The 12,857-nt window shown below is 53.6% G+C and overlaps 1 protein-coding gene across 5 annotated transcripts; it reads left to right on the top strand.

The window, feature by feature from the left end:
- Nucleotides 1–1,078: 1,078 nt before the first annotated feature.
- Slc26a6 (solute carrier family 26 member 6) lies at nt 1,079–11,317 on the top strand. 5 transcript variants are annotated; one of them, XM_087905235.1, is made up of 23 exons: nt 1,250–1,862; nt 2,186–2,266; nt 2,368–2,609; nt 2,792–2,957; nt 3,036–3,175; nt 3,345–3,455; nt 3,988–4,136; nt 4,259–4,423; nt 4,506–4,658; nt 4,971–5,053; nt 5,141–5,288; nt 5,524–5,637; nt 5,759–5,836; nt 6,112–6,207; nt 6,290–6,396; nt 6,568–6,637; nt 7,828–7,920; nt 8,016–8,120; nt 8,539–8,631; nt 9,367–9,543; nt 9,703–9,757; nt 10,663–10,799; nt 11,051–11,317. In XM_087905235.1, the coding sequence occupies exons 4-23, from the start codon at nt 2,839–2,841 to the stop codon at nt 11,063–11,065; spliced, it is 2,208 nt and encodes a 735-aa protein (XP_087761361.1). In that variant the 5' UTR covers nt 1,250–1,862; nt 2,186–2,266; nt 2,368–2,609; nt 2,792–2,838; the 3' UTR covers nt 11,066–11,317. The 5 variants fall into 5 exon arrangements, with proteins under 5 accessions (XP_087761357.1, XP_087761359.1, XP_087761361.1 ...); XM_087905233.1 differs by lacking the exons at nt 2,186–2,266; nt 2,368–2,609 and adding an exon at nt 1,136–1,226 and having other exon boundaries at nt 1,382–1,862; XM_087905236.1 differs by having other exon boundaries at nt 2,186–2,697.
- The last annotated feature ends 1,540 nt before the right edge of the window (nt 11,318–12,857 follow it).

Raw genomic sequence — 12,857 nt, 5'->3', positions numbered from 1 at the left:
CACTGGTTCCTCTTTCTGTTGCAGACGTAGGGATGGTTGCTAGAGTGATTCACCCAGAGTGACCTTGGAAGGAATTTGAGCCCTCCTCCCTCCAAAATATCCAGTTATTTTTAGTTCATTTCATGGCAGGTTTGGACCAGATTCCTATTGCTTTCTGAAGTATGGCCTTTCACCTTGAGTTTGGACCTGAAGTTAGAGCATAGGAGCTGGGCAAGAGAAGCCTCTTCTGGGGCTAGGCAGCAATGGGAGGGCTTCCTGATTCCCAGAGCCTGATCTGTGGCCCTGCCCATTTGTCTAACCAAACCTAGGAGTTGCCTTCCCAGTGTGTACCTTACTCACCCACACTCTGACCCTTCCTGGTCTCTCTGACTTAGATCTGGCCAGAAGCTTGGAAACTCAAAGGAGCTTCCTTTCCCTTCAAAGATCAGTCTGGGGGTGGGTTTCCCTCCCAGACCCAATTCCAGTCTAGGCAGCCAGAATCCAAAGGGAAGCCTTGAGAAGCCAGAAGTGGTGGCAAATGCTTTTGACCACACCTTTAATTCCAGCCCTCGGGAGGCTGAAGCAGGTGGATCTCTGATAAGGAGGCCAGCCTGGTCTAGAGAGAGTTCCAGGACAGCTGAGGCTACACGGAGAACTTGTCTGGTGGGTGGGGCGGGCCTTGAGGACCACTGTGCCAGGTCTCAGAGGGAAAGTCTGGGGGTGGTGCGCACAGCTTGATGGTCCCCGAGAGACCCTATAGACCCAGATCTCCCACAGTTGAGGTTAGGGCCCCAGATTACACATCTAAGCATCCAGATCATTCAAGGATTTCTCCCCTGCACTACCGGGGCCCTTCACAAAGCCAGAAGGTAAGATCAGATCCATCCATTCAGGGACCCAGAGCCACGGGTCTTTGTTCCAGTCCTCCAGCTCCGGGCAGCTGGTTAGCTAGCTGAAACCGACTGGAGTTACGGGGGGGGAGGGGGGGGAGAACTTAAATTTGGCCTCTGGGAAGGAAAGGGTTAAACCTTCTTTCTCCGGGCTCACCCACCCGCCCCGGGAGTATGACTTAGGTTCCGCCCTCGAATTCTCATTGGTCTGAGCATGTACATCCTGGCTGTGGAGCGTGATGCCGGCCTCGTTCCCGGCCTGGCGCCACCTTCGCGCCGGCAGTGGCCTCCCGCGGGAGCTGTCAGATCCGCGGCACTCGAGCTATCTGGGGGCCATGGGGCTGTCCGATGGGTCCGGTGAGTTTCAGGGCGCCGCCCGAATTCAGCGTGTCCACGATGTGTTAGTACTCTGACTCCCGGCCTAGATCAGTTCTGAAAGGGAACCGCCAAATTCCCAGAAGGCATCTCCCGCCTGCACAGCCTCGGTTTACCGCCTTGCCAATTTTCCGCAGGTGGTTGTCCATCAGCCGCGAGGGATGGGTGCGGGATCCGGCGCGACCCTAGCTCTTGAGGGTTGCACCGAAAGTCCCTGGAGTCCTAATGAGGGGGCCGCAGGGAGGTTGCTGCCTGCCAAGGAGCCCAGGTCTTGGAGGTGCGCCGGCTGGGTGCCTGGGCCCGGGAGGCAGACCGCTGCAAGACAGGTTCCAGACAGTCCCTGGACCTGCCGCGGCCTGAGTCCGCGTGGTTCTGAGCCCTCTGGTGCTGAGGCCTTTGTACCCTCCCAAAGGGCGGTGCCAAGTATCAAGGATCCGCCCCCGGGCGCGTGCTGCCTGGTAAGGGGCGGGCCCTTTAAGAAGACTTAGTGCTCTCGAAGGAGAGGAGAAGGGGCCCTGCGGTCTCTGCGAGCCAGAGGTGTACAGAACCTCTGAGGATCTTCTTTGCACCTTCTCTGCTCCCTCCAACGTGGATACTCAGATTAGAGGCTCTTCCCAGGTGAGTTCCTACCCCTCTGGTGGGATCCTCTCCCCTGGTTATAGCTGCTTCCAGATCACAGCTGACCAGTGAAAACTTTCCCCAAATGTTAGTTCTCCCGCCAGATTTACCCCCACCCCCGAAATTCGCAGAGGAGAGCTACATTCCTTATGGAGTCTCCCCAGCTCAATTTCTTCTGAGAGAACTCCCCAGATGAGAGAGAACCTTTCCCTTTCCCCCAGCCCCTATTCTTTGGTAAAGTTTCTCCCAGAGGTGCCTCCCGGTAGGTAAGGGATTCACCCCCAGGTCAGAAATTGCCTGGCTGGTGATGGCTGTCTGGGCAGGGTTCCCTCTAGGTTGGACTGGCTTCTGAAAACTCCTGTTTCCAGGCGAATCTTTCCTATTTCAAGGGGGTGTCGCTGGAGGTGAGAGCTTGGACCCTGAAGCTTGAGGTGCCTAGGTGGGTTCTGTCCTGAACCCTGGGGGCAGTATTGCTTACAGATCTTACATGCTCCCTGCCATTCAGGGTCTGTGGTACAGCTGGAAGCGGAACTGGACAGGAATTGGTTCAGGGAAGGCAAGGGGCTGAGAAGTAGGGGCTAGGAGAAATTGCCAGTCTAAACCTGGACCCGGACCTGGACGTGGACTTGAAGTGGTACTCAGTGCTGGGCAGCCACACCTGAGCTGGATGTGTAGGTCATTCTCATCCCACTTTCCCTCCCGGAGAGACTTTGGCCCAGAAAGCGGCTTCCAGCAGCCAAAGTTCAGGTACTGCCCCTGTCTGGGTGTGAACACGGGGCCCTCAGAGACCAGCAGGGTTGGCTCTATCCTTGATCTTTGAGCCTGGAAAACTCAGGTATGTGACTCTGTGGACCTAGGTAGAGTGAAGGAAAGGTTGGGACAGGGGCAATCCTCAGTGTATGTCTATGTCTGTGGTCTCACCCCTCCAGACCACGGGACACAGCAGACACAGGCACTGCTGTCTGCCACACAAGAAATGGAGCCGCAGAGGCGAGACTACCATGTGGAGAGGCCTCTGCTGGACCAGAAGCAGCTAGAGGATCTGGGACATTGGGGCCCGGTGCCCAAGACCTACCAGTGGCGAACTTGGTTTCGGTAACGATGAGGGGTTGAGGTATGGGGTGTTCTGGCAGGCCCCGAGTTCTGGCTCTAATGAACTCTTCGTGTCCCCAGGTGCTCCCGTGCTCGGGCCCATGCACTTCTGCTCCGTTACTTTCCAGTCTTGGGCTGGTTACCCCGCTATCCTGTGCGAGACTGGCTCCTGGGTGACCTATTGTCTGGCCTGAGCGTGGCCATCATGCAGCTTCCGCAGGGTGAGCTCCCTTCAGCAGCCTGGACTGCAAGCCTTGTGGTCTGTGAAACGTCAAACCAGGAGCCACGGCCTCTGCTCTTGGAACGATGGCCCCTGAACCCAGGGTTTGGATCCCCCTACCTTTTTGAGACCCTACTCTCCAAGTCTGCATTGCACCCTTCTACCTGCAGGCTTAGCCTACGCCCTCCTGGCGGGATTGCCTCCTGTGTTTGGCCTGTACAGTTCTTTTTACCCCGTCTTCGTCTATTTCCTATTTGGTACCTCTCGACACATCTCTGTGGGTAAGTGGAGTCAGGCCTAGCTTTTCATAGAGGCCATCTTCTTTGGAGGGGAGGGGCAGGCTGGGCAGGGCAGCTTGGGGACTAGGGCAGTGTGGGTGCTAGACCACTAAGAGAATGGCATATGGGTCACCCCAAGAAGTACTAGGGAACCGACTGTAGGGATTCCAGGTTCAGGATATCTCAAAGCCCTGGCTTCCGGGTGGATGAGGCAGTCCATGGGGCCAGAAAGTTCCTAGAGGCCTGTCCAGCCTGTCCATGATCCTTCTCTTGCTCCCTGAGAGTCTGGGTCGCAGAACACTGGACACTGGTGAGACAAGGTGGTGAGATGGGGGCCAGCATTAGCCCAGTTAGCTTTAGAAGCCTGTGAGCTCAAGGTTTGCTTCTGACCTTGGCTATATCTAACCAGTACCGCCTCCGTTTGCACAATCGTAATCCAAGGATATCTATCTGCTGGCCTCTTTAATTAAGACTGGGGCTCCAGAGCAGGACAACATCCTCTTCCCTTCTGACTTGCTCTGTCCTGCCCCTTCAGGGACCTTTGCTGTCATGTCTGTGATGGTGGGTGGTGTGACAGAATCCTTGACTGCGGATGAGTCCTTCGTGCAAGGCTTGAATGCCACAGTTGATGAAGCCCGAGTGCAGGTGGCCTACACGCTCAGCTTCCTGGTTGGCCTCTTCCAGGTACGGCGCCGTCCCCCTAGCTGCCTGGACTTACACTGTGTCCTCCTGCTGTTCCTTTATTCCCTCTGATTCCGCTTGCCTTTTGATTTCTGCCTCCCTGACGTTCCCTAACTGGCCAACAGGTGGGGCTGGGCCTGGTGCACTTCGGCTTTGTGGTCACCTACCTGTCGGAACCTCTGGTCCGCAGCTACACCACAGCCGCCTCTGTGCAAGTCCTCGTCTCACAACTCAAGTATGTGTTTGGCATCACAGTCAGCAATCACTCTGGGCCACTGTCCGTTATCTATGTGAGTGAGGGTGAGGGCAAGGGTGGGTAGGCATGCTGTGCCCATGATCTCGAACGCCGGCTGTGACACCTCTTTTCCTCAGACGGTGCTGGAGGTCTGCGCGAAGCTGCCCAAGACTGTGCCCGGCACCTTGGTCACGGCACTTGTAGCAGGAGTGGTGCTTGTGTTGGTGAAGCTGTTGAATGAAAAGTTGAAGCGCTATCTGCCCCTGCCCATACCCGGGGAACTACTCACGGTTGGTTCGTGTACCAGGGAATGGTGGTCAGAGGAGAAGGTGGGATATTAGGGTAGATCCGGTCGGGATACAACCTCAAGGTATTTCAGGGCCAGATGGAGTGACCACTGTCAGGGTTTCTGCAGCAGAAAGCCCTAGATTGGCTTCTTACCACCCTTGACAGCTTATCTCCTTCCTCAGATGGTAATGTTTACCTCTCAGCCTATCCACAACTTCTCATTCCTCAAAGATTTTGTTGCCCATAATGGTTTACGCTTCTCCCTTAGGATACTGCCAGGACCTCCCTCCCCTAATTCTACCCTTTCTCCACAGCTCATTGGGGCCACCGGTATTTCCTATGGTGCAGAACTCCGTGAAAGATTCCAGGTAGACGTGGTGGGCAACATCACCACAGGGTAAGCTCTGGTTCTGTCAAGGACGGGTGGGGCGGAGGGGCAGCTAGAGCCGGGACCATCCTCTGACCTCACAGGTGTTTCTCCCAGGCTGATACCCCCGGTGCCACCCAAGACAGAGTTGTTTGCCACCCTCGTGGGAAATGCCTTTGCCATTGCTGTGGTGGGCTTCGCCATCGCTATCTCACTTGGGAATATTTTTGCCCTGAGGCATGGCTACCGCGTGGACAGTAACCAGGTCCGTGATGTGGGTCATGCAGGTGAACACTGGGCCACATGACAGAAGAGAAACAGAGAAGGGTTGGGCTGTACTTAGAAATGACAGGGGGCAGGAGAATAGGATGTTTGAGACAACAGTCAAACATTGGAGGCCATTGAGTGGGGATGGGAATTGGGAGTATGTCAGCCTAGATATGCCAGGAGAGTGATCCGGCATCCCTGGTAAGACTTTTCACACCGCACTTCCCCCACAGGAGCTGGTGGCCCTTGGCCTCAGCAACCTCATTGGCAGCTTCTTCCAGTGTTTCCCCGTGAGCTGCTCCATGTCTCGGAGCCTGGTACAGGAGGGTACCGGGGGCAACACACAGGTGGGCCTTGTGTGATCATGTGTGTGCATGTGCGCATGTATCCATCTGGGTATGCATGCTGTTCTGCCAGGGTGGTCCTGCTCCTCCTCACCCTCACTCCCTGCTAACTCCCACCCTGTAGGTTGCCGGAGCCGTATCCTCCCTTTTCATCCTCCTCATTATCCTCAAACTCGGGGAACTCTTCCGAGACCTGCCCAAGGTGAGCCTCTGCCCCTCCCAGCCAGCCTTCAGAGCCTCGGCTTGGCCAGACCCAAATCAGTCACTCTAACTCCATCTAAGGGACTCAGAGATACAATTGAATCTGGAATTAGGGGTCAAGGGTTGGAACTTTCTTATCAGCTCCAAGGGGTTAAGGTTGGTGTGGGGTGGTAGCTGGCTGTGCGCTTGGCCAGCATGGGTAATCATGCCTGGGTGGTGGAGGCTGTCAGCTTTTAGGAATCTCTTAGCAACCCTGGTGACATTGTCCCGCTGCAGGCCGTCCTGGCAGCTGTTATTATTGTGAATCTAAAGGGCATGATGAAGCAGTTCTCTGACATCTGCTCTCTTTGGAAGGCAAATCGAGTGGACCTGGTGAGAAGCTTGGGAGCCCAGCCCTGGGCTTTGGGGCCTTTAGTGCCAATGGACCCTTTGACCTTTGACATTTTGTTATCAGCTAATCTGGCTGGTGACCTTTGTGGCTACCATCCTGCTGGACCTGGATATTGGCCTGGCGGTTTCCATAGTGTTCTCCCTGCTGCTCGTGGTGATCCGAATGCAGCTGTGAGTCAACCATTTTTGGTACTCCCAATTCCAGCCTGGTGAGGGAGTAAGTTTCACACCGGCTCTCCACAATCTTTACATCTCTGGGGACACCCCAGGTTCCTCATTCCCCTCTCATGGCCTTTTCTTTGCCTCCTTCTCTCCATCCCCACCCCCCAACTCTCTCCTCAGGCCCCATTACTCTATCCTGGGGCAGGTGCCAGATACGGATATTTATAGAGACGTGGCAGAATACTCAGGGGTGAGTGGCACGGCTAAATGGGAGGTGGAGCAGACAAGATAAATGGGCCCTTTTTATTCCCTCCACATGGACAAGAACACTGGGGGATGGGCTGGGAAAATGGCTCGCTGGATAAACTGTTTGCTATACCCAACTATGAATCCCCTGCACCCATATTAAATACCAGGCATGGCAGCATGCATGTCTGTGACCCCAGTGCACAGAAGGCAGTGACAGGAGGATCTCTGGGGCCCTCTGGCCAGCTAGTCTAGCCAATTGGTAAGCCCCAGGTTCAGTAAGAGACCCTGTCTCAAAGGGGAAGAGCCATAGAGGAAGGTAGCCAATGTCTTCCCATGCAAGGTGCACACCCAGACACACACACACACACAGAGGAAGCATTTTGACTTTTGTTCTTCGAATTTGAAGAGAGGAGTTTGAGTGTGTGACCCTATTCATTGTATGAGTGACTGGCTCAGTCTTGGAGCCAGACTCATAAGCCCTATGCTGTAGAATACCCCTGGGTCAAAAGAATGGAATAGTGGTGGGGGGGGGGCACAGAATGTAGGGAAGGTTATTTCCTGGTCTGCTCAGTGGGAATAGAAAGTCCCCGATTGCTAGTTTGTAAGAAACCCTCATGTTGTGTCATGCGAACAAAGGCTTTGTGAGAATCTGGAATAAATTAAGCCCTATCACTTCGGCCTGGAGCCCTGAAGGCCGAGTGCAGTATGATTAGGCAGGCTAAAGAGTAGAGTGAGGGGTCTAGGTGTGGGAGACATGAGGGGAGCAGGCAGCTGCGTGGGGCTGGGAGGCGGCCCACATGGTCCAGGCCCAAATGCCCAGGGAAGACCTGAGCTGTGGACGGAATGGATTGAGAACTGGGGAAGGTGGGAGTGGAATGCCAGGTTGGGGTGGCCCTTCTGTCTGTCTGCATGCAGAAAGCAGCAGAGGGCAGGGACGGGAGACTCGGGAACAGGGGAGCTGAGAGCTGAACCCCAAAACCTGGTGACAGACAGGGGAGTTGGGAGGGACCGAACCTGCGCAACACAGGGAGCTAGGGTGGTGTAGCCAGACATATGCCTGGACTCCTGAAAGGGTATCGGCCACAGCCTGGGGCAGAGGGTAGCAGGCTGTCTAAGAGAGGCAAGCCGAGTGAAGAGGATGTGGGAGAAGGCAAGGAAGGCTCAGCCACTCCAACTCCACCTCATCTCCAGGCCAAGGAGGTCCCTGGTGTGAAGGTCTTTCGCTCCTCAGCCACCATTTACTTTGCCAATGCTGAGCTCTACTGTGACTCACTGAAACAGAAGGTGAGGCTGGGGTCCCCCTGTTTGTTGTGGGGGGGGGTCTGAGTGCCGCTCATCTCACCAAAGGACCCGAAGCCTACCTCTGACTGTGTCTCTAGTGTGGTGTGGACGTGGACCATCTCATCTCCCAGAAAAAGAAACGAATCAAAAAACAGGAGATGAAGATAAAGCGAATGAAGAAAGCCAAGAAGTCCCAGAAGCAGGTGGAGCCCCCCTCATCCCCTCAGCAGCTCCTCCTGGCCCAGCCCTACTGGGGACCCAACCCTGAACCCCAGCCATTTCATGATCCTCTTTGGCCTTTCTCCCAGTCTGGTCCTTGTCCCGTTTCCTCACCCGTCATTTCTCTTCACTACTCTTTGTCCCTCCCCCTTCTCCCTCAGCACCTTGGAGACCCAGTTTCAGCCCTGGGCAGGACAGGGAAAGCTCCGGAAATGTTATACCCCTCGCCTGTATTAGTCACAGTGTGAACCACAGTGGGTCCCTTTCCGTCGTTACAACGCGGGCCTGCAGCCTAGGTCCTACTGCGGCTCCTTGCCCAACGCCAGGGGCAGTACCAAGTCTACCTGGCATGGTTGTCGTGGCACTTGGGATGACTTTCCTATCACCCCTCTTCCCTCCTAGGATGCCCCTTCCAAGATCACCACAGTTTCAGTCAACGTCAACACTGGCTTCGAAGACATCAAAAGCAACGATGTGGAGGGTTCCGAGGCCAAGGTGAGGCTACCAATGGGAGAAGGGAACGGCCCAGAACAGCAAAGATGCAGGTGTCGACACACATTGCATGAGAAAAGCCACTAGTGTGGGCTTGAAAATGTTGGGCTAACGATGGGAGGAAGAGGATGATGGCTCAGACACTGTAGGAAGACCCTTGTGATACCAGATTCTCTCCTGGCTCGTGTCTATAATCTCAGACTGACCTAGATTTTATAGACTGACCTTGAATTTATAGATATAACAAAACCCCACAGTCTCTGCTTATGGATAGAAAGGGCTTGGGAATATTGAGGGGGAAATACCAAGTTCAACCAAAGACTCAGACATGGGATAAGGGGTGTGAATGAGTGTGGGCACAACAATGCCTGTAGCCATCTTGTCTGTTCCTAAGCTCCTAGCCACTCCACTCTGTTTAGCTAAGGATGGGACATGATCTCCCAGCACCCTCCCTTCTTGTGTCTCTATTAAGCTTTGGTCCAGAAAGTAACAAAGCGGTTTGTGCATGTTGGAGTATGCGTTCCTATGTCCCTACATGTCCTTCCTATGTTTATAGACTCACCTGTCTCCTTTCAACCCATGTCTGTGTCCTTATGTGTCCCATGCATGCCTTCATAGATCTGCATTTTTACATGCATTTATAGCTTCTATCTGACTCTGTGTGTCCCTGTATACCAGTGCATACCCTGCCTTTGCTCTATCAGGGATGGCCCTTTAGCACATCTGTATCCCCTGCAGGTGCACCAAAGGGAGGAGCTGGAGGATGCAGTCACCAGCAGTCAAGAAGATGTCAAAGCCCCAACCGTGAACACACTGAAGTCCCTGGGCCTACCCCAGCCAAACTTCCATAGTCTCATCCTAGACCTGAGCACGCTATCCTTCGTGGACACCGTGTGCATTAAGACTCTGAAGAATGTAAGGAACTGTGGGCGGGCTCGGACCCCTTAAGCCTTCACGCTGACCTCATCGCTTGCCTTGAGCCTTCTGAAGCCCCCCAAACGAAGCCCTCTGAGCTCCCGCACTAAATCTTGCCCAACTGCTGCCTTCTGAAGCTAGTCCTCTTTGTTGCTGCAGATTTTTCATGACTTCCGGGAGATCGAGGTGGAAGTGTACATCGCTGCCTGTTACAGTGCGTTGGCTGGGGATAGTGATAACAATCCAGACAGAGGGTGGGACTCTTCTGGTCAAGGGTTTGTCAGACGGCACAGGGAAAATCTTCTTCTGAAACTGCAGGCCTTGGGAGTCAGGAGCCAAGAGTCAGGAGTAAGGCTAGGGAGATGACTCAGTGGGTAAGTGCTGAGCTCAGAGGGCTCAGTGCTGCCCACATATGAGGACCTGAGTTCAAGTCCCACAGCACCATGTAAAATAAGCCAGACATATCTATGCATGTCTATAATGCTAGCCTTTGGTGGGTGGAGACAGATGGTTCCCAAGAGCTAGCTGGTCAGCCAGTCTCAACATTCACAGCCCTACACACACATACACAGACATATACACAAACACACAGACAGACACACAGACTTACATAGACATATAGACACACACACAGACATATACATAAACACAGAGACAGACACACAGACTTACATAGACATATAGACACACACACAGACATATACACAAACACACAGACACACAGACTTACATAGACATATAGACACACACACAGACATATACACAAACACACAGACAGACACACAGACTTACATAGACATATAGACACACACAGAGACATATACATAAACACACAGACACACAGACTTACATAGACATATAGACACACACACAGACATATACATAAACACACAGACACACAGACTTACATAGATATAGACACACACAGACATATTCACAAACACACAGACAGACACATAGACTTTACATAGACATACAGACACACACAGAGACATATAGACGTGACTGGGTTTCTAGCTCTAAGTAACCTCGGATAGCAGGGGTCAGAGAATCCTGTGGGTGCCTGGGGACTGGGTCTCCTTGTGATACTGAGTATCAGGATCTCCTCCTTGCCCACAGGTCCTGTGGTCACCCAGCTTGAGGCTGGACACTTCTTTGATGACTCTATCACTAAGCAGCATCTTTTTGCCTCTGTCCATGACGCTGTGACCTTTGCCCTCCACCACCAGAAGCCTGGCCCTAAGAGCCCTGTTTTGGTAAGCTGACTCTGGCCCACTGAGCAGTTTTGTTAATCTGTTGCTTATCCCCACCCTGACCCCAACTCCAGAGAGTCCATGCCATTGCCTAGGGCTCTGGCTACACTGAACCTATTGCTCTCCCCTCCTGGTGTGTGTGTGTGTGTGTGTGTGTGTGTGTGTGTGTGTGTGTGTAGGAGTGCTGCCTTAGGAGCAGGGCTTCATATATGTCCTTTGGAAACTAACTGAAACTTCCTCTGCCGCCCGCACAGGCCACCAAACTCTGACTCTGCTGCTGGAGATTGCCTACCTCTAGAGGTTGTGACAGTTTCACCCTCATGAAGCTCCTGCCTCTGGGTCACTTCAGGTGCCACCCAGGACTCCGGTCCATACCCATACACATAGAGCGCATGGATGTCCTGAGTTCAGTGCTACAGGCCTGGGGCAGGGTATTGCATTCAGGCTGGCCTTGGCTGGGTGCTGGGAGGGAGCTGATGTGGATTTACAGCTCTGGGAATAAATGTGTCTGTCAAACTTCAGGTCCTGCTGTGGTGTGGTCAGGGTGTGGCTCGAGCGTCGTCCTCAACTCAGACTCCCAAGCCGTCTTAGAAACACTACAGTAGACATCTGGGGTGGGGCGGGGGAGACTCAGGAAGGTCAGGGCCAGGCAGAGAGCATGCAGAGCGGGGCAGCTCCGGGGTTCAGACTGGATTGGGATTCTACAAACTCAAGGTTCTCTTCCATTTCTCATAGACTGCCCTTTAGTTTTAGTTTTAAATGGAAAAATAAATGGAATCAAAATCGTAGCTCAGGACTTAGCTATTCCCAAGGATAACCTGATAAGAGGCAGAGCTGGTGCTTCTGGGGGATGTGGAGTGAACCCCTGAGCCTTCAGCTAAACACCAGAACCATTCTCAGGGTCCACTGCTGGGCTTAAAAGTCAGTGTTCACTCATAAAGCTCAAGCCTTGAGATTGGCTGGACACCATCGACCAAGAACTGGCTGATTTCTGGCATAAGACACCAACTGAGCATGTGAGGCCGCTGATCCTGTGGGGAGAAGGATGGGGCAGTGGCCCCTGATGGGTGAGGAAGCCACAGCCTCCTGAGTGGCCTGCTGAGTTAACCAAGCAGACACATGGAAATGTCGAGAACAATGTAGTACCCACATCACCTGCCCAGAACACATGAATTTCCCTATTCATCAGGTGCGCTCCAGGTGCCAAGCTCAGTGTTAGGCCCCAGGCAAGTTCCCAACAGCACACGAAGGCTCCCTGCCCTCCATATATCCCAGGCACCCTTGCCTGTCCCTATTTTTATCATGGCATTTGCCTATGCCTGGCACTGTAGTGTTTACAAGCCAGCTCTGCTCCCGCCAAAACTTCAGCCCAGGAAGGCAGAGCTTGACTATTCTGTCCAGCAGCATTCTGGCCCCAGGCTTGGACAATTGACAGATATTGTTTGATGAAGACTTGGAGCCAGAGGTATGTCCCGCGCTACCGTCTCGCCAGCAAGAATGACGCGGCACACTTAGGATCCTTCTGCAGAAAAGCTTTAATGCGTCTTGAGAGAGAGAGCATAAGCTCCCCTGGATCTCAATAGAATGGGATCCGGGCCTTTCCATTCATTAGAAAGCACATCTTTCCATTTAACCAAATCCTTGAGCCGCTGTGGATCCGAACAATGTGTTGCCGCATTCTGGCCATTATCATCCAAATTTTAAAAATTTATAGTGAACAGAGCCATGACAATGGCCACTCTTGGCGTTGGGGGCAACTCCTTCATTATTCCTCCTTTTTGTTTAAGTAGATAAGATTTTAAGGAAGCGCCGGAGGGGCGGTTGGGGGAGGGCGCGGCTCATAAGGAGGCGGATGGGCCATTCGGGATGACCTTCTCATGGCCCTATCGCTGGAAGACCATGCCCCATTATGGACTGGGTATGGGAGGCTGCTGGTAGCTCCCCTGCACTCTGGTTTACCAGCCTGGCAGTTGCTAGCCCAATAGAGGACGTTGAACCTTAAAGACATAGGCATCGGGTGCTTAGATTGCGGGGAGGGGGGGGGATGATAGGGGAGTTGGA

The sequence above is a fragment of the Myodes glareolus genome, chromosome 4 (assembly GCF_982192425.1).
Source record: "Myodes glareolus chromosome 4, mMyoGla1.1, whole genome shotgun sequence".
Taxonomy (NCBI): Eukaryota; Metazoa; Chordata; class Mammalia; order Rodentia; family Cricetidae; genus Myodes; species Myodes glareolus.
The sequence above is the reverse complement of the archived record's forward strand: the minus strand, read 5'-3'. Positions and strand labels throughout refer to the sequence as shown.